At 31.6% G+C, this 20,601-nt stretch overlaps 3 protein-coding genes across 5 annotated transcripts; all 3 read right to left on the bottom strand.

Annotated features, from left to right (window-relative positions):
* Positions 1–21: 21 nt before the first annotated feature.
* LOC126664832 (pentatricopeptide repeat-containing protein At2g27800, mitochondrial-like) lies at positions 22–3,484 on the bottom strand. Of its 3 annotated transcripts, none has more exons than XM_050357404.2 (4): positions 1,644–3,484; positions 1,227–1,358; positions 736–839; positions 22–439 (listed from the first exon to the last, which is right to left on the bottom strand). In XM_050357404.2, exons 1-2 carry the CDS (start codon positions 2,938–2,940, stop codon positions 1,312–1,314), a joined length of 1,344 nt encoding a protein of 447 aa, XP_050213361.1. In that variant the 5' UTR covers positions 2,941–3,484; the 3' UTR covers positions 22–439; positions 736–839; positions 1,227–1,311. The 3 variants fall into 3 exon arrangements, with proteins under 3 accessions (XP_050213361.1, XP_050213362.1, XP_050213360.1); XM_050357405.2 differs by having other exon boundaries at positions 736–835; XM_050357403.2 differs by lacking the exon at positions 736–839 and having other exon boundaries at positions 1,644–3,482.
* A 1,085-nt stretch (positions 3,485–4,569) lies between these two features.
* On the bottom strand, positions 4,570–5,014 carry LOC130014819 (uncharacterized). The gene is made up of 2 exons (XM_056103762.1): positions 4,855–5,014; positions 4,570–4,770 (listed from the first exon to the last, which is right to left on the bottom strand). Exons 1-2 carry the CDS (start codon positions 4,929–4,931, stop codon positions 4,608–4,610), a joined length of 240 nt encoding a protein of 79 aa, XP_055959737.1. The 5' UTR covers positions 4,932–5,014; the 3' UTR covers positions 4,570–4,607.
* A 6,130-nt stretch (positions 5,015–11,144) lies between these two features.
* On the bottom strand, positions 11,145–15,737 carry LOC126664836 (proteasome subunit beta type-4-like). Its single transcript, XM_050357410.1, has 6 exons — positions 15,540–15,737; positions 15,297–15,373; positions 13,202–13,331; positions 12,901–13,060; positions 12,618–12,803; positions 11,145–11,461 (listed from the first exon to the last, which is right to left on the bottom strand). The coding sequence occupies exons 1-6, from the start codon at positions 15,605–15,607 to the stop codon at positions 11,348–11,350; spliced, it is 735 nt and encodes a 244-aa protein (XP_050213367.1). The 5' UTR covers positions 15,608–15,737; the 3' UTR covers positions 11,145–11,347.
* Positions 15,738–20,601: the final 4,864 nt, after the last annotated feature.

Raw genomic sequence — 20,601 nt, 5'->3', positions numbered from 1 at the left:
TCCAATCCCTCCACCAAAAGCTTGAGGGGAAATAGTGGAAGACTAATATATGCTAAAACGTCGGTTAAATTACAGAAAAATTAAAGACAATGTAACAGCAATTTACAGCACATACCGTAGCCAAAAGGAGTTAATTTTTCCATCTCACTGCTGCAGATTATGTGACCTTGGTACCGTTTGGATTATTAGTCTCACAATCTTTGATGATACTTACAATCTGATTTGGTGCATATGATTCGCGTCAAAACAACCAAATGGAGAGTAATCAGATGGTGACCACCCATTGGCTTGGTTGGAAACTTGTGGAATCGCTCTTCAAGAACTGAGGCTTCGTCTCGAGCTACTTTCCGGACATGTGGCAATCTTGGTAAAATCTTGGCAAGCTTACAAGAATGTTGGAGGACTTGCAGTCGAGCATTGAGGTATATTCATCTTCAATCTGGCCAAGTTACTCAAACTCAGCTATATTAATAGATAAGAAATGCAGTTGTAATATGGATCATACAAGTTATAACTCAATCAACCTACATCAGGAATATACATACATGAAAATAAATTGCACGGAAAAATTCAAATGGAAATATAGGTTTAAAAATTTGAACCCGATATTGACTTAGGAAGGAGAAAGACAATATCAGGTAGGCCTAAACACTTGATTGATGTAGAAGAAACAAAACTCTATCATTCAATTTTTATAAAAGGGAAAGCCTTTCACAAAAAGTCGGAAATACATACTTGGGCTGTTGTGAAGTTTTTCCACTACTGACATTAAAATGCGTTCTCTTTATTTTTTTTATTATGTTTTGGCTTCTGTAGTAACTTAGTGATGATCAACCTGACTTTTATATAGCAATGATAAAGTTAGTTCTCAAAATGACACCCAAAAAATAGCCTATAGATAATAGAAAGCAGTAAAAGATCCTAAGACAATGAATCAGCATTTCCAAGGCAATAGACTTGGTAATCGTTTCTCCATACAGAAAGGCTGCTTGGAAATCTAAAATTATATGCTCTGCATCGTGAGAAAGAAGAAAGCTGCAAGAAATTGCTAACAATAACAAGCTCTACTAGGATTAGCCATGATGTTTTTAACCATCAAAACTTCTATAATATCGGAAATAGCAGAAAATCACAGCATCAATTCAAGATTGTTTTAAGTGTACACTGCATCTAATCTACGGGTTACAGCCAAGAAAACCTCAAAGAGTTTTTAATGAATAGAATACCTCAACAAACGTATTGAATAAGTACTGCACAGCCCAGCTTCCCCATCTTCAGTTTTTCTCTAGAATTCTTTGGTATACACAGTTTTCATGATTGTTCATGATTATGATTTCCATAAGCTTGGGACGACATAACTGCAAAATTATTAAACAGCAAAAGGCATTACTTTGTGATATCAGCAAAAGGCATTACACGACTACGAGATAATAATCAATAGCTCACAAGGCAATAAATAGGACATCAGAAATGAAATTATCCAACAAAGATATGTATTAGCTGCCAACCAGACATGATTCGTCAATCTCAAAGTAGGATATATAAAATTCGCTATTATGAGAAATACATAAAGCATATAAAAATCTCAGGACTTGTAACAACAGTATTTGTGGTGATCAAAGCAGGCTATTACTCAGTAGTACCTGAATCCGCGTTTTGTTTATCATTTGAATTTCTATTGTCATCTTCAAGAACATCCAGAAGCTCCCCATACGCAGGCCCATGTACAAGGTCTTTATCCTGCCACTCCTTCAACAACCTCATGGCCTCCCCAACTCTTTCTTGCCTACAAATCTCATCCAGAATTGTCCGGTACGTGATGAAATCCGGCGGCTTCTTCCTCCCAATCATCTCCCAAAAATAACTAACCGCCTGATCAACTTCTCCACCAAGAGCAAAAGCATTCACAAGTGAATTATACGACCTACAGCTCAAAACAAAGCCATTTCTCCCCATTTCATCATACAACTCCCTCGCATTTCTCGTTCTACCCTGGACGCATAATCCGTGTACAAGACAATCATACGAAAACGCATTGGGCACACACTTATAAACAGCCTCCATCTGATGGAATATCCTCAAGGCATCATTAACATGATTAGCAAGAACATACCCTTTAATCATAGAGTTCAACGCGTAAACATCCGGCTCTATCCCATCACTCACCATCTGCCTAAACAAACACCGAATCGTCTCCATATACATATAATTAACATAAGAATTCCTCCCCCTACTCAACATTGCAGTAAAGAGACTGTTATAAGTACGAATGGACGGCCTATAACCGGAACATCTACTCTCCCTCATATGCTTAAAAATATTAACCGCCCTAGTCAACTTCCTAGCTTCAGTAAAAAAGTAAATAACAGTGTTATACAAAGGCTCATTACCAATGTTCGGAACAGACAGCAAGTGATTAACAACGTTGTCCATTTCTTCATACATTTTAGCAGAGCCGAGTTTTTTGATAATTATATGGTAAGTTAATGCATCATGGTTAAACCTATGCTGTTGTGAAGCCCAATTGTAAACCTCTAAACATACCAATGGATCTTGTTCGAGTGTTAGCACATTACAAAGCTCTTCGTTGGTGAATCTTGGTGGTAACTGAGATATTGTTTCTTGAAATTTGGGTTGATTAAGAACTGGCTTCTTGCTTGCTTCTAATCTTTTATTTTGTCTCCTTCTATATGACCTTGATAATGGTTTTGTGGAGTAATGGTTGAATATTGGATTTGAATGAAAAATAGAACCTGGGCTGATCTGGGTTTCAGCTATCACTGAATTGAGAAGATTGTAGATGTTTGAGTGATATGAGACAAATGGGTAACTGGTAAAATGGATTTTAGAGTAGATTTGCGTCAGGAAATGTCTGCTTGTAGAAATCATTTGAAAGTGAAGATGATTTTGAATCGAAGCAAGGTTTTGAAAAGATGTCATCTTTTTGTTGTAACTTGTAATTGCAGAGGAGAAAACAGAAGATGGGCTTAATGGGCTGTTTTGAGCAGGCCTAGTTTATCTCAGAGGATCTCACGTAATACGATGTCGTTTTTCATGTGTTATTGTCTATGCTTTAATGGAAATCTCATAATAGTGAATCCAAATCATTATATCTCACACAACGGATGTGACATGTTATTTTTACAACAAATCAATAAACATTTGCGATAAGGAATTTTTATTTATTTCTTATTTTTTTTATTATTAAATATTTACACATGGGTAACGGCTCATTGATTTATTGCACAAATGACATGGCGCAACCGTTGCGTTGCATAATTATTCTTATATCTAGGGATAATTATCATCACATATTATAAAATCCAAATTATAATTTTATTTCTATATTTTAAAACTAGAAATAATAGAACTAGAAGAGAGAATACAATTTAGGTGTATAATTTAAATTTTTTAGAAATAAAATTATGTAAATTACATTCATCGACTCGTCAATAATTTATCAAAAGGCAAGATGCCGCATCAGTTTAAAAATGTAAAATGTAATGGAAATGCTAAACTTGAAATAAATATGAAAATATATGATAAAATGAGAAAAAAATATAAAAAAACGAAATCAATTTAAAATAATTGAAAATATGTATATAAATGAAAAGTTGAAATTTAGACATTTTTGGTAAAGAAGCTTTAATAAATATCCATCTTTAAAAATTACAAACAAGTAAAAACAAAGGTGATTGGAACCAAGTTTTTGTAAATTAGTTCATTAGGAAAAGGCAATATGTCACTATTGTTGTATTGTACTCAACAAATATTTGTCTAATTGTGGCAAAACTGGTTTGCACTGCAACAAAGCATAATATGACAAATTTGCTTCCATAGACTCATCTAACATGTGATTTATATTTTTATCATAAACATGTGATTTATATATAACACATCAATCCGTAAATATAATTGACTAATTTTTTTCATAATTTTTTTATTAATTGAGATTATGAATAATATAATAACTGAATGTATCTAAAAGTTTTACTGTGAGTATTTTTCTACACCAAGAAGAACAAATTATAACTCAAATGATATACATACTAATGTCGTGAGATTATATCCTCTCGGAAGCACCAAAAATCCCCTCCGAATAATGAAAAACACTATATAGCAGGAAATTGATAAAAATGATGAGATCATATCAATCAAAATAAATAGCATAAAATTAAGAGATAAGAATTTATAAAAACTCCACAGAAATACAAAAAATATTAAAATAAAAAACGTAAAGATATTAAAAGAAAAAAAACTTTTTTAATTGAAATAACAAATTGTATATTAAAAAAATTGAAGTTTTTTTTTTAACAAATAAAAACGAATGGTCAAAATCATAAAACTGTCAGAATTTGAGAACAACAAATCTGGTAGTTGTGAAAGAAAGTTGAAGGTAGATAATAATGTAACTAAAGAGTGTTGATCCCAGTAGAGTAAAAGATAAATTCAAATTATGAAAGAATTTATCATCAGATGAAACCAAATAGCACAGCAAATTAGTTAAACTAAACTAATACTAATCAGTTAATTATAATATATATGATAAAAAGAAGTAATATGAGTGAATTAAAAAGCATAGAGTAGTAATTAAATATTTGGAAACCCTAAGCAGCTTTTGCAGTAGAAGAGAAGAATAAATGGTGGAAAACAAGTGCTAGATCTTCATCAATCTCCACATTTATTTCAAAACCCATCTCTTGAATCTGATCTGTACCGTGTGATCTTCGTCTCTTCATAGCTTCTCTTCTGCGATCATGATCTACCATTCTGCGTCACAGATAAACAAAAATAATCGAATCAAACAGAAATTATATAAAAGAAAAAGACAAGTGAAAAGGGAAATATATATACTCTTTAGAGAGAGTGAGGTGATGAGTGATCCCTGAAACAGAGAGAGGGAGGCCATGGAAGCTTATCATGGACTGCATTTTTCTTTTCTTTTTAGCTATGGTATGAATGAAGAGTGTAGAAGAATAGAAAAGGCAAATAAATTGGTCCAACTTGGTAATTATTGTACCAATAATTCATCCCTATCAATAATAAAAATATAAATACTCTCTCACATTATTTAAGCAGTACAAACTTTAATCACCAAATAAAATAACTCTACCATTTTCTATCAAATTACTGTAATCGATTTGATAATATACATTTAATTTTTATCGTTTATCTGTACTATCTGTCCAATTAAATCATAGCAGAACACCTATGGGATATTTTTTTTGTTGTCATTCAATAAAGTGTAAAAAGATATATTAATGAAACGACTCTTCAACACTATCGAGTTAGCCATTCCAAAACTAAAGATTGAGAGCTGTAAATGCAGCCTTTTTTTTTATCAAAATGGTAATCGATTCTTTCGAGTCTCATTTATTAATTGTTAGTTATCGAAACGTGATTTGACTCACAACCTCTTAATGCACTTATAGGTGCTTTAGTCATTCAAGTTAAAATGGACCACCCAATTATAACTACACAAATAATTCTATTATTATTAAAAGAAAAATCTCTGATATTATAAAATGATGATAATCTGTAAATAATAGTCCCTTTAAAAGATTCTAACATTAAGCTCCAAAATACAACATTACTTTAATGGCAAAATTACATCAATACTAATTTTTTAAAACTTTCTGCTTCTTGAATGGAGCTTTGCTAGTATAGATAATTAAAAAGTTAGCCTAATAATTAAAAGTCTAGGGGCTATTATAATTAGGGCTTTTAATAGAAAATACTATTTCCTCCGTTTTAAAACAATAGTCCACTTTTTTTTAGTCCCAAAATAATAGTCCACTTTTTTTGTAAATCACGATTTAGAATGTCTATTTTTATATTGTCCTTATTTAAAATGTATCATGTATTGCTATTGGCTTATCGTCATAACCTTTAATAAGGATATGATAGAAAAAACGAAGATAAATTTATGAAAAGTTAGACCATTAATTGTGTTTCTTAAACTGTGTGAAAATGAGAAAATGGACTATTATTTTGAAAAGGAGGAAGTATTTTTTTATAGCATTTATTTTTTATTATCCCTTCAAAATCTTTATATTCTATATTAAATATTTCTTTCTTTTAGGCTATTCTTAAAAAAAATTATTTTTATACTAACTTTCATAATATTTTTTTTAAATTTTTTTTAGACCTCCTGTATTTATTATTTATCATATATTTAATTTTTTTCATTTTTTCTAACAGTTAACTTTTCACTTTTTTCATCAGTTTTAATATCAACACAAAATCAACATTAAATCAACCAAAGATCAATAACATTTTAAAAAAAATAAGTATTTAAATTTTAAAAAAAATTATACTAATTTATACTTTTTTATTTTTTATTTTTTTTATTGTTATAATTAACATGCATTTGTTTGTTTTTTTTTTTTTGATAATTTGGGAGGGGGGAGCGCTTGAACAACGATCATTTTAACCCCCCCCCCCCCCCCCCCTCTCCTCAACTTGGGACAAAGTAACAAAAACGTCAAAAATAGTAAAACATATCACGTTTACCCTGAACGTAGCAAAATCAAGTCAAATACCCCCCTTTCCACTCTCACACAAGAGAGTGAGATACACTCTCCCGTTTTGATAGTGAATTTTTTTTTCCTAGGTGGTTTTTAATAACAAAAAATCTAAAATGATCCTAATTTTTTAACATTGTAAATTAATACCTAATAATTAAAAAACAATTTTTATCCTTTTAATTTAAAACGTTAAATACAAATCAACCCCCCACATTTTATATATATAACAATTTAACCCCTAAATCTTGTATTTTTAACAAAAAAATTGATTTTTTAATTTTTGTTAAAACATTGAACAGGCCCGTTGGTTTGTTCTTCCTCAAGAAAGCTCCTCTTCAAAATATGAGTTTCTTTTTTGAAAAAAATCAAAAACATTTCTTGATTAATTCGGTTTAATTATGATTGATTAAATTAAATGATTAATTAGAAATTCACTATCCAATTAAGGTGCACGTCAGTGTAGGAGGATTTTTGAGCCGGTTTTGAGAAATTCGGGATAAAAGTGATTCAGATTTTCAATTTTAGACTTTTTTGATACTTTGGGCCAAGTTGAGGGGATAAAGTGACCCTTTGTTCTTTGTTTTTACTGTATATTTATTTTTTATGTAAAATATTATCTTTTTTTTACTAATTATTATTGAAAAATATGAATTGATAACTTAGGGATTTCAGAGTGTTCTTTTGTAGGGTTGTTGTTTCTTTGTTGCGCGAGTGCAGTTTTGTTTGGATGGCGGATAGAACCAAATTATTTTAACAAAAGGCCCTTAAGGAGTTTATTAATATTCTCTCTCTAAAAAATCATCTCTCTTCTCTCTAACCATAAGTCAACTACCATAACTTAGAGGTTGATTTTTAGCCGAAAACCCACCTCTTCCTCAACCGTTTTTCTTTTTATTTCTTTACTTTAATTGTTTGTCTTCAATAATCACTTCATAATTTGGGGTTTTTAAGTCTTTTTGGGTTCAATTTTAGTGCTTGTTGAAGAACCTTGTCTTATTCAAGGTTTTTTTAGTTTGCATGTGGATGATCTATAATACAATCCAAAAAATTTTGAAGCTTTTTCAGCTTGTATGTTAAAAAATTCTTGTTTTGATTATTATCCATAAACCAAAGAATATTGAAGTTTTATTCTATATTTAATTTTAGTTGTTGTTTTTCATTTTGATATTATTACAGTTAATGCATTCTCTTGAAGATGGTGATTAAAAAGTTTGAAACTCTAAATGATCAAATGGTTTATTGGTCAAATCAAACGGAAATTAGATTAAGACCCTCGTATCACGAAACTTTGTTCTTGGCTGACCAAAGATGACACTTTAGCAAGATTTCGGCTTAATTTTACTCTTTTTCGATTATCCTTTGTTTGTATCATTTTTGTTTTATTTTTACTTGTTAAGATTAGAGTTTTGAAAGATTATATATTTGTTTATTGTTGTATGACGTTTTTTTATATACTTTAATCTTCTTTAATGAATTCTATCTCCGTTAAAAAAATTGTATTTTTGATAAATTTAATGATCACTTAAAAATCAACCTAAAACCAACTAAATATCAACCTAAAATTAATTAAAAATCAACCAGAAATTAATGCATTTAAATTTTAAAATCTTTTATTTATACTAATTTGCAATTTTTTAACACTACGGATCAAAGCTAACTGATTAAAGATTGTTCCTCTTAAAAAACTCGTTACCAAATTATAACTTTACCACTAATATGGCAGCTATTGGATATTGAAGTGATCCTCAGAGGATGGCCACCGGACGAGTAGGGCGGCCGCCGCAGCTTGCTCCACCGACGCCACTGTTTTTATGTATACTCAACTTAGATATTATGTTATTTCATCATCTCAATCAATATTTTTATCTTAATGAAAATAATTCAATAGTCAAAATTTTATTTGAGTATTTTCTGTTTGCAATTTTTTAATTTTTCAAAAGGGTTTAAATTTTTCTAATTAACTAAAGGATTTTTCATATACCTAGTTGTTAGCCTTAATGAAATTTATGTAATTTATTTTTATTTTTTTCAAAATGTTAATTCAAGACATTGACATATAATAATAATAGTTAAGAAGAAAACCACTAAAATATGTAACTGATAGCATGTAAAAAGTCGTCAAAAAGACACTTGTCTTACATCTAGAAAAGACAATAATCGATGATTGACACGTGGCAGAAAAGAAGAAACATACAAACCCTGACAAGAAAATGAAACGACACGCCGGAATGTAGAACGACTCGCCCCAAATAAAACTAAAATTTACCAAGGCATAAATGCTAAGAATTTAGCACACTTGCGGGGGATAATGATGGATACAGAATCCTATCATAAGTATAGTAGAGCCGAGTCGCACGAGATTCATCATCTGAGACAATATCGAGCTCACCCAAAGGGCTAAGAGCCAGATAAAACCGGTAGCCGAATTCTTGAGATTCGCCTCAATTAAAGGAGTAATCTGAATCACGAAGATAAGAGAGAATTCTTGAAGACTCGGATAAAGCACGTCGTCTGAGGGACTTGCCCAAGAATCAGATTTATGAAATATTTGTTCTATATGGACACAAACTCCAATTTAGGAAGATAAACTTGTTCAGAAAGATATTCCTATATAAGATTTCTACTTGAATTTCCCTAAAAAAAAATTCTACTTGAATAAGAAACTTATTTCCTATGCAACGCCAAACCCTACTAAATAAGAAGCACTTTTCTATTCCAAGTCCACAAGATATACCTTCAACCACCATGTAAAGAGCTTGAGATATACCTAAACACGCTATTATATTCATATACTAAAAACGTTGCTCGAGCCAATACTGATTTTAGCATCGGAAAGTTAATCGAACAAATACCGTCCAGTTAGCTTTTACCATGTTTTGCAAGTTTAATCATATGTTCCAAGGATTGGGTTGTTCGCCTATTAAAGTGGTACATCAGATCAGAAGGCAGACTTCATTAATAATATAAGAAAACAGAAGTTTTGAAGAGGAAACCGAAAACATTCCTCATATATTCAATCCAAAGGCTTCGACATGCTGAGACTTCAGAACCTTATCAAATTTGATACTTGATTAGAAAATTACCTTCTCATTAACGTGGTCAACGAGAGCGAGATTCCTTTTCAAGCTAACTCAATTTTAAACTCGACAAAGATAAATAAACTATGAAAGTCACAAGGTAAGTTTAATACCAAAAGATTAAAGTTGTATACGATTTCCATACCAAATAATACTTTAGCATGTAACATTAAATTCATACCATTGAATGTCTGAAAACGAAGTTACGTACTAAGAGTGGCATCAAAATTCACACCATTAAATTTTCTACATTTCTGAAGTTCTATAAATTACCAACCACATGAAAGATCATATGCATTGCAAGGCAATAAAAGTCATAATCTAATGACTCTTCCAATAATGGATCCGTATACTTTTGGATTAACTATAAAACCTACAAGAGATATAGTTGAGATAATAATGGATATTCAAATGGGCAAAAACAAGGTTCATTTCATTTTCATCTACTTTTTGTCTCTCTATATATATACACTTATATAGCCGCTGGTTTATAGCGTCAGATTCATCACCCGTGAATGAGAAGTACTTGGAGATTTGCTATGCAGGAGATATGGCATCGTTGCATCCATTTAAACACCGGAAGAGTGTCTAAATGTAGGGTTGTGCCGTAATCATTTATCCAACGGAGGAAACCTCACGAAGGCATAATTGTATACACACATTCTCAACACCGAAATTTGTCGATGAGGTTTGTAAGTTTGTTTTTCTCGTATTTGTATTATAATATATTTCATTTTTTTTCTATTGGCCTCGGATGAACATAGCTCAAGAATTGAAGATCCATTTGGTTTTAGCAAAAATAGCCAGTTTCTCCCAAATAGTACCTGCAGGCTACAAGAAACAATCAGAAGAGTCTGGTAATATGTAAACCCCATTTAGTTATGCAAACAGCAAATGTGGATCTATTGGCTCAAGGTAGGAGTGTCAAAATCAATTATGACACTGCGAACGCAATTCAATTAACATAAAAAGATAACCCATTCGAATTGAGGTTAAACATATTCATGTCATAACGTATTCAAGATTGATATGTATATCCATTCAATCTGTTTATGACATCTTAAATATCGTTTTGATATAATTTATTTTCAACTAAGGTAATGTGTTGTTATGATCCATAATCGACCAACCGAATTAAAGAGGTTATACAAGTTTGTTGCATAATGCTAGTGTTGACATGATTATTAAATAGGTTATGTTTATAGTAACTCTAAGTATATCATCATAGAAGGTTGACACGAACACGATCAAACTAAAGGTAAGAAATAAAAAAATTAAAAGGAAAAAAAGTATAGATGAAAATAAGAAAATATGATTTTTATTGATAGAAAAGTATCATTCTCGTGTAGCTTTTTCGAATCAAACACAATCAAAGAGAATCATTTTCATCTCTCTCTTCAATCCTCTCAATTTAATAAACTCAACCACCCTTTTCGCATCTACTATCCATTTTTACTACAGCAAAGCCAGTAATTTCCCATTTGAATAGGTCACCCACCAATCATTATCATCTGGATCAAATTGAACATGTTAACCAAAATAAATCTAAATTTTGGTATAATAATAATAAAAAAAATCACAAACATTGCAGAATCTATATAACTCATAGAGACCATAAAATATGCAAGCAGGTTACAACAACCAAGTCAACAAAGTACTTAAAAGCTGTAAAATAAGTCAACAAGGTCCTTAACATGGTAAGCATCTCCAGAATTGTAAATTCAGGAAAGCAACGATACGAGTCTACCATGACCCTTCAGCGCCCACTGTTGGATTCTGGAATGCAGAGAATCCCCAGAATGTCTTCAAGGAATATGGAGGTGATATTGTTACACCTTCTTCAGTAATTTTAGCGATCTGCAAATTTTAAAAAATAACACATTAACAGTCAAGTTCCGAAGAAAAAATAAATCATTCATATATCTAGAGAATCATTGTGAATGTTGATTGTTACGAAGGCGAGAGATTAATGTCGAATTTCAGGAACATGACACCATTGATACTACAAGCCTTGATTTTTATTTCTGTCTTCCCTGATAAAAGAACAGACCACAAAGACAAGAATGACATGCCAACCACGTCATGTGAGCAGGCAGGATAGAATTCGTCTCCGCTCACATTTATCCCCCGGTTTGATAGTGTTTAACCCATACCATGCTACTTAAGACTGTTCAATAGTGATCCCCCCAATTATGTTTTCATCTAATCTATCATCTTGGAGTATAATAGTAGAGTAATAAAACATTGATACTGCAATTGTGAGATGCGAGCAGGTCTTATGCCATTATTCAATAAGCCCCATGTTTGAAGCATTATTATGGACTTCATCAAGACGGACTCCATAAGGAACAAAGGCAGATTACAAATTCATGATGATACTATTCAATCAGATGCAAAAATCACTTCTTTTCATTTATGCAATTTTCCAAAAATCACTTCTTTTCATATATATATATATACATATATATATATATATATATATATATATATTTAAGCAGGAAATATGTGCCAGACAATTGATAAAAGCAATATAGTACACACCCAAACAAACTCTGAGTCTCTCTGACAGTCTGACTTATCATATCTATAATCTCGGGGAAGGTACTCTAAGAGTGAAATATAGCATGGGAAGCAGAACATAGCAAGGACGTAGATGTTTATTCAAGAAGCTCAGCAAACAAAAACAGAATTCAAGCGGAACCAGCTGCTTCACTTTCACTCTATGACGAAATTACATGCATGGTACATAAACACAACCCAAAAGCAAGATTGCTAGCAGAAGGAAAGGGATATCTACTTTCTTCTTCCATTATTTGATGAAAGTTATCTGTGTCACTGTCAGCAGGCTTTACACATGAAAGTGAAAGCATCCACTGTACCAGCAACTAAGTGTCCACTTAACCATATAAACGCGAATCAGTACCAGCGGTTCAATTCCCTAGTGATCAATAATCCACAATCCTATATGGAACTGGAGATAATTTCAACAATTACATCTTTATAGAAAACAAACCTGAAACTTGTTCACTGCAGATCTATCGCGATACAGAAGTACACGCATGCATTTCTCCAGCAGCTTAACACCATCTTCAAAACTAAGGTCCTCATGCCACTCACCACGAAGTATTGGACGTGCAAGGTGATTTCCAAATCCAGTGGCTACATGATCGTCCTCGTAATTTACTCCAATCATAGAGACCTGAGAGAAGCCATTTACAACACATTGGACTCGTAATAAAAAAGCTGCTCCACTTTTTAGCAAAGCATGAACGCCAAAAAAATGAACTGAGGCCTACCGTGCCAAGATACTTCTGTCCATTTTTTACTCCGCCAAGAATAAGGGAGTTCCACAATGGGTTGAACTTGTTGCGCCTATTGTACATCACTCTCTTAAGATAGTTGTGCACCTCTTTGGGACCCAGAGAGTTTCCATCATCCCACATGTTGTCATACAGGCTGAAGGTTTTCAAAAATATTAATCAATAGTTAGCACAAAAAATTACAGATTAAATAACCTCCAAAATTTAGCAACGGTTTAAAATTTTACCTTAACCTTTCTTTTAAAAAAAACTCAAATATACAACAATCTACACTTACATGAGCTCATCTAGATAGCGAAGAATCTCCTGAAAATCACTAATTTCTCCACTGGCACCAAGAAGAGAATGCTTCCCAATAGGCTTAATCCTTTCCACACTCTTGTATCGCAAAGTGGATCCATAAGATGCTGTCAATCCCACATAACAGGACATTACAGTCAGTGTTCAGCTTCGATGCATTGTAAATGGGAGAAAACACCAAATACAAAAATGTTTAAGAAAAAAAAGGTATAAATTTTTACACCATTGGATGACAAAGAAATGGGGAAGTGTACAAAATTAAACAGAAATTTGCAAGTTGTAAAATTCAATGGAGTTCAATTAAATTTTAAAAGTGAAGATATATACAGCTATTATACATGTTGAGGAATGAAATTAAATGCAACAGTGGTGAGAGAAAGAGGGAGAGAGAGAGATGTTAACATGGATTAAGCAAGGTCTGAGTTTGAATTTCTGTTTTACATGAAAAATAGAAATGTTTGCGGAGAGTAACACTCATGTGCACCGTTTTTTTTTTTTAAAAAAAAAAAAGCAAAAGCAAGAACTTGGCATTGTACTCTAAAAGCATATTTTCACATAATTCACACAGAGTAAGAAATTTAAGCCATACACCAGAAAAATAATCCCACCACCACTAAACCTCAGCTCTATCTGAACAGAATTTAGTTACTTATACTATAAATCACATACAAAGCTGCCTATGGTCATAAAAATTCCAACAAACTACAAAAAGAGTGAGATGATAGACACAATTTGGTGTGGCAGAATTAAATCTAACTAAGGAGTTTCAGGGGGTTCCATTTCAAAAGAAAAACAGCAACATCTTTCTATTCTATATGCTTAAGAATAGGAATAGCACTAGTTACTTCCATGCAAAATTAATCTACCATCTTAGCCCTTCAACAAAATAATGTCAATTAAACAACATAGAATGACAAGGTAAACAAGAAAACAGTGTCCCATTGAGGTCATGTACGTCATGTATTCTCGGAGTTAATTGTTTTCTTTTTGCTTTTGCACAGTTAAGCTGGCTGTTGTGTCCAATTTTGATACTCGCTTAAGGAAGCAATTAAGCGACCTAAATGTTATACGTCATGTCTTCTTCCTCCTGGGAGTTAACGTTTGAATTTGTAAGATTGGAATTGAAGGTTGTTGCTGTGTTTTTCAGGTCTGATGCTCTCATTATATCCTCCGAAGTTGGATATGAGAAACCAGATCCAAACATATTTGAAGCTGCTTTAGGTCATAGTTGTTAAAGCGCTAGGCGCACCTAAAGCGCAAAGGGCCTCAAATAGCCCGAGGCGCTAGGCGCAAAAAAAGCGCACGCCCTAGTGAATCTAGGCGCATATACGTAAAAAAGTTAAATACCTATTATAGATATATAAAAGCTTGCTCAGATGACATGAATCTTTGTCCATGACCTTGATTCTTATTTTAATGTGATAAAAAACAAGATCGTCGATCAAGATAGAGGAGTCTTGAGCATAATAGTTTTTAAGTGCAATATTTTTATATTTGTAAGGCTTCTGTTTTCATTAATTGTTTTATTTATATTTGATTTTTTAAACGCTCAAAGTCCAAAGCCCAAAACTTTAACAAATAAAAAAAAATTGGGTTTCCAACAATGTCTCTTACCTGGAAAAAGCGCACTTCATGCCTTAAGCGCACCCGAAGCGCACCCAGGCGCACCACCCTCGCCTAGCGCTTTTCTAGCGCCTAGGCACGCCTGAGGCGCGCTTTTGATAACTATGCTTTAGGTATGCAGAAACTATTTAATTGTCCTTGGATTTCCAAATAAGAATTACAAACAACATTTGAGGTTATAAATGGTGTAGACCAACTAAATGCGGAAGCTGATAAGGTTGTAGTACACATCGGTGATGATAGTAAGGCTAATAAGGACGGAGCTAATGCAATTTGAATTGATTGCTGGTAACTGCTCTGCTTTTCATACTTACTAACATATGGTTCAGTTAATCAACTGAGCATATTTTATATGGTCAAGTTACGGGGATCGATCGAAAAAAAAAAACAGTACTCACTGGTGGTTCAAAATTCATAAAATTAGAGTTGAATGTCAAACAGAAACTAACCTCCCATGTCAGAAGCCATCAAAATCCCATCCTTATACTTTATAGCCACAACAGATGTCCCCGTCACGTATGGGTATCTACAAATATAATTTTAATAAATAAATAATTACCATTAAATAAACACTCAGTCACTAGGGTTTTAACTCATGCCCTAAAAACATATTAAAAAACTTATAAACTCATACTACTAAAATTTAAATGCTACAACTGAAAGATTGGGAAAGAGATAAGAAATTGAGTTACAGTGTTCTCTCGGAAGCTGAATCGGGTGCTGAAAGCTGGGCATGTTCACTCGTCTCCTTGTTCATCATTGCCGGAGTACCAATTGGGTAATCGATCAGATGGTATAGAAACCGAATGCGAATTAACAAATTAACCTTTTGATTTTGATTTTTGTTTCAATTCAAGTTTTGATTTGAATTTGTTTTTTGCTCTGTAATAAGCTCAGACTTGTTGTCGAAGACAGAGATGGGAGATAATGGGCCTAGCGTCCGGATCAGAGCGGTACTTTTATGGGCCTTTCGACCCAATTAGATATTTAACACATGAATATCAAAAAGCTTTAACCTAGGGGAGATTTACATATTTACTTAAAAAAAATAAAAATATTAACACTATTTATCTCAACAAGAAAAAGTTACAAAAAATAGCTCATATTTTTTCCAGATTTATGTTTTTACTCTGAGTATTAAAATAAATATAATTTTACTATTAGTGACGTTTAGAGATGTAAACGAAACGAGCTGTTCGCGAGCAGCTCGGTGATTGACTCTATAAGAGCTCGGTTCGTGTTCAATCAAGCTCAAACTTGATTTTATGTTCATTAATATAAGCGATTTGAACATGAATATAGTGGTGTTCGGTTCGTATACATTCACGAACAACTCGATTAGTAGTTCGTGAACAAGTTCAGGAACGAGCTCGTATATAGTTCGCGAATAAGCTCGTTTAGATACTCGATTAGGTGTTCGCGAACTAACCCATATTTAAATTACTTTATATAATTATCCTAAATAATCCTAAAATTATATAGAGTAAACAAAACTATGTATTTTTAATATATTTTAGTATATGTTTGGAGAAATAATTTTTAGATATTGTTTTTTTATAATTTTTTCAGGCTGTAATCGTGTTTATTCGTTTGAACGGTTACACAAGCTGAGCTCGTGTTTGCTCGTTTAGCCGCTAAACAAACGGTCTCGCGAACGAGCTCGTTTAGTACTTATCGAGCTTGTTCGTGAACTAACTCGTTTAAAATCTATTGAGCTCGTTCACAAACTTGTTTGTGAGCTCGTTCATGAGTTTGTTTATTTAGCGGCTAAACGAACAAACACGAACTAAACATGAACACTATAAAATCTAAACGAACCGAACATGAACACTCTCTGTTCAAAGCTCGATTGAACATGAACCGAACATGAACACCTTGTTCGCTAAACGAGTCGAACATGAACACTCCAAATCTCGGCTCGGCTCAAATCGTTTACACCTTGAGTAACGTTATCATTTCAGTATCATAATTATTTTGTAAAAAATATTTTTCATACTTTATCATACTATTATCTTTAACATTATCATACTATTATCATAACTTGTTTTTATAAATATTATCATAATATACTTTAGGCAAAATCCATACGGAGACCCCTGTACTTTACCAGATTTTGTTCGAAAAGACCCTACCTTAAACTTGTTCACGGTCAGGTCCTTTTACTTGGCAAAATCAAATATTCACACCCTTACATGGGCGGAAATTGGCAAGTAAAACTCACTTTCCGTTAATTGACAGAAATATGTGACATGGCATTTCATCCTATATGTTGAGGTCTACGTGACATTACAATTTAAGGATTATCTTATACAAAATCATAATTTAATAAACAATTGGTAAACTAAAAATACATTAATAGTAAAAGGATAACTTTTCCATCATCTTCTTCTTCCAGATTTCTGTGTTCCAGCACCATTTTTTTTTCAAAACCCTAACACCAATTAGTTTTATAATTCCCAGTTTATTTAAACATTTTTTATTTTCAAATCTTTATCAATTTCTCTTTTCTTAGATTCGACTGCTCCCACTCAATTTCTGAAATCTAATAAAACTCGGAATTTCTTTTTCGAATGGGTCGCTTCAGTTCTGATCCATTTCCGGTCTCACTATTGCTATCTTCATCCCAAGAAACAATTATCCCATCTTTCCTCACTCGTTTCTCTTTTTCTCTTGGCGTGAGGTTATTCAGAAATTTTGGGTCTTTGTTCGAGAGATTTAAGAAATCATGTATAGGTTCCAGTTTAATTCTCGGGCTACTGGTTGATTTGAATTTCGACAATCCAACACCAACCTATTTTTCCTTTTATAATTTCCAGTACGAAGATTCGTATTCAGTCTGTCATTGCAGTTTTTGTTTGGGCTTCATTGATGCTGAAGGATTTTTTTAAAAAAAATTAGATCTTTAATTTGATTTTTTTTTTAATTTCTAAAGTTATTTTACTGATATATAGTATGATTCAATTGTTTAGGTACAGTGGTGATTGGTCAAGAATTGACATGATCTCAAAGGAGAGTGGAAAATTACTTAGATTTGCAGCATTTTTTGTTATTCCTTCTAATCGGCACAAAGAAAAGGGTATGGAAGGAAAAGAGGAAACAAGAAGAAGTGTAGGCTTTTTGGTTTTCGGTTGATGGGTAAAAATTACGGGTTTTTTTAGCTTTTGGGTGAAGAAGAGACTAAACAGTGATAATGCAATAGAATAAAATGGATAAAATAAGGTTATTTTTCACAGCAATTTGGTGAAAGAAGATGAAGTGAAGAAAAGAAAAAAATACACATAGAGTCCTTGAATTTTATATGTATTTACGGGGACTAAAGTAAAAATGTCAAAATATTTTTCTTTTCACATTCGCCTAACAGAGAGTGAATTTCACTTGCCAATTTCCGTCCATTTAAGGGTGTGAATATTTGATTTAGCCAAGTAGAGAGACTCAAAAGTAAACAAGTTTGAGATAGGGGCTTTTCGAAACTGGTAAAGTACAGGGGTCTCTATATCGGTTTTGCATATACTTTATCATAACAATATCATAATATATTATCATAACATTATCATGACGTACTTTATCATAATAGTATTTAATAACGTATTTTATCATAACTGTATCATAACATTGTATCATATAACCTTATCATATTATTATCAAACGGTATATACTATTATCATAAAATGTATCATACTATCATAACGTTATTTATCTATTATCATAACAGTATCACATTATTATCATAACTGTATCACACTATTATCATTAATCGTATAATGTTGTGACTTATGATATTGATATGATAATTATCATACAGACATTGCTAATGTTAATGATACCACTTTTTTGACAGAAAATCATTTTTCTCTGCAGTGTTATAATACTGATACGATAACATCATAGTGATACCAATATGATAACCAAACACTGTTTTCTGCAAAAAAAAATCATTTTTTCTGCAGATTTTTAGATCTTACACTGAAAAATTCAAAAACATTTTTTTTAGATTTGAGAGTTAAAATAGATCGTAGTAATCACAACGAGTTAAGAAAACAATCGCTAAAATTAAATATGGAAGAACGGCAAATTGACGGCGGAGTGAAGACGAAGCAAAGGCGGGGCGACGACAAAACGATGGCGGATCGTTGAAGGAACGTCGACCGAGTGATAAAGATGAAGAAAAATAAATGAAGAGGAAGAAGAAAATGGAAAAGAAGAATGAGTGAGAGAGAGAGAAGAGAAATTTAGGGATGAGCATTAAACGGTTAAAACTGAATAACTGAACTGAATTAATTAAACTGAAATATAATTTGAAAATACGGATTACAGTTAGAATTTTTAAAATTTTGATTATTCGGTTCGATTTTGACAAAAAAATAACTGAAACAACCGAACCAACCGTATTTCAAAACAGTGTCGTTTTAAACTTTTATATACACACATTTATATATTAAAATTACTTGTTTTTATAATTTTATAATAAAAAAACGATAAACATAGATTTAATTTAAAGCATATGTCCCTCTAAGTTAAATTTCTCCATTTTTTTCTTATTTTTTTTAAGAAATTGTTTCTTTGTTCTTTCTAAAAATCACACAAAAAATATTACGGTTTTCGACCAAACCGAACCGAAATATTTCGGTTTGGTTAATTTGGTTTTGACATTAGTTTGTTTAATACGGTTCGGTGACCGAAATTTCTAAAAACCGAACGATTTTGAATTTTTGGGCGGTTCGATGACCGAACCGACCGTTGCTCACCCCTAGAGAAATTTGAGAAAAAAAAAGATACACATGTTAGAGTAAAAAAAATGTTTAGAGTAAATAATAATAAAAAAAGTATTATTATGATAAAAAAAAATCTTAGAGTAAAAAAATAAAAGTGCTAAAAATATGAGGTATTTTCTCTATTTTTTCATTATTGATGTAAAAATTACTGTTATTTTAAAAAAATAGAGTGTTTTCCCTAATTTTCTCTTAACCTATTCTAACTACTAGTCGTAAGCCACTCATTTGTATAGAACCTGATTAATTTTTAAAATAAATCTATACATATAATGGAAAAAACTATTATTTTATAATTTATGAACTAATAAAAAATACAAATCTATTTTATTAAAAAAATAAATATATTTTAGTTACTAATTGTTTTAAAATATTAAATATTTATAAGATATTTTTTTTGCATTTTTATCTTTATAATTTTGTTGTCGAATTTCATCTTCCTCCCTCCAACGACTTTAACATATACATATACTCTAAATAAGAATTTCAATGAAGATCTTATGCATTATATATGCTAATAGATTTATTAAATAAATTCTATTAAATTTTATTTCCTCGCAAAATATTTTCTATAATTTTTGTAAGATAGTTATAAATTGTATAACATAAAAATAATATATGTGAAAATAATTTACATACATTTATATATGAAAGTTGATTTTTTGAGAATAAGTGAACTATATATACCTTTCATGCATTTAAAACTCCAAAAACTTAATTTGCTATTACTATTGTATTGAACTATAGTATCTACAACAGTATGAGAGGGGAAAACAATAGCGTTGTCTTTATTTGTGCATCATAAATAAATATTGTTTGAGCAAGTATCTTAGTTTCAAGTGCAAGTTGTTGTTGTTGTTGTTTGTCATAATATTTTGTTAAAAGTAAAAATATTTAAAGAAATCTAACTACTTAAATATAATTTCTCACTCCTAAATATTTAGTTATATGCAATCTATGATTGAAATAGAGGTCTAACTCAATA

This window comes from Mercurialis annua, linkage group LG1-X (assembly GCF_937616625.2).
Source record: "Mercurialis annua linkage group LG1-X, ddMerAnnu1.2, whole genome shotgun sequence".
Lineage (NCBI taxonomy): Eukaryota > Viridiplantae > Streptophyta > Magnoliopsida > Malpighiales > Euphorbiaceae > Mercurialis > Mercurialis annua.
The sequence above is the reverse complement of the archived record's forward strand: the minus strand, read 5'-3'. Positions and strand labels throughout refer to the sequence as shown.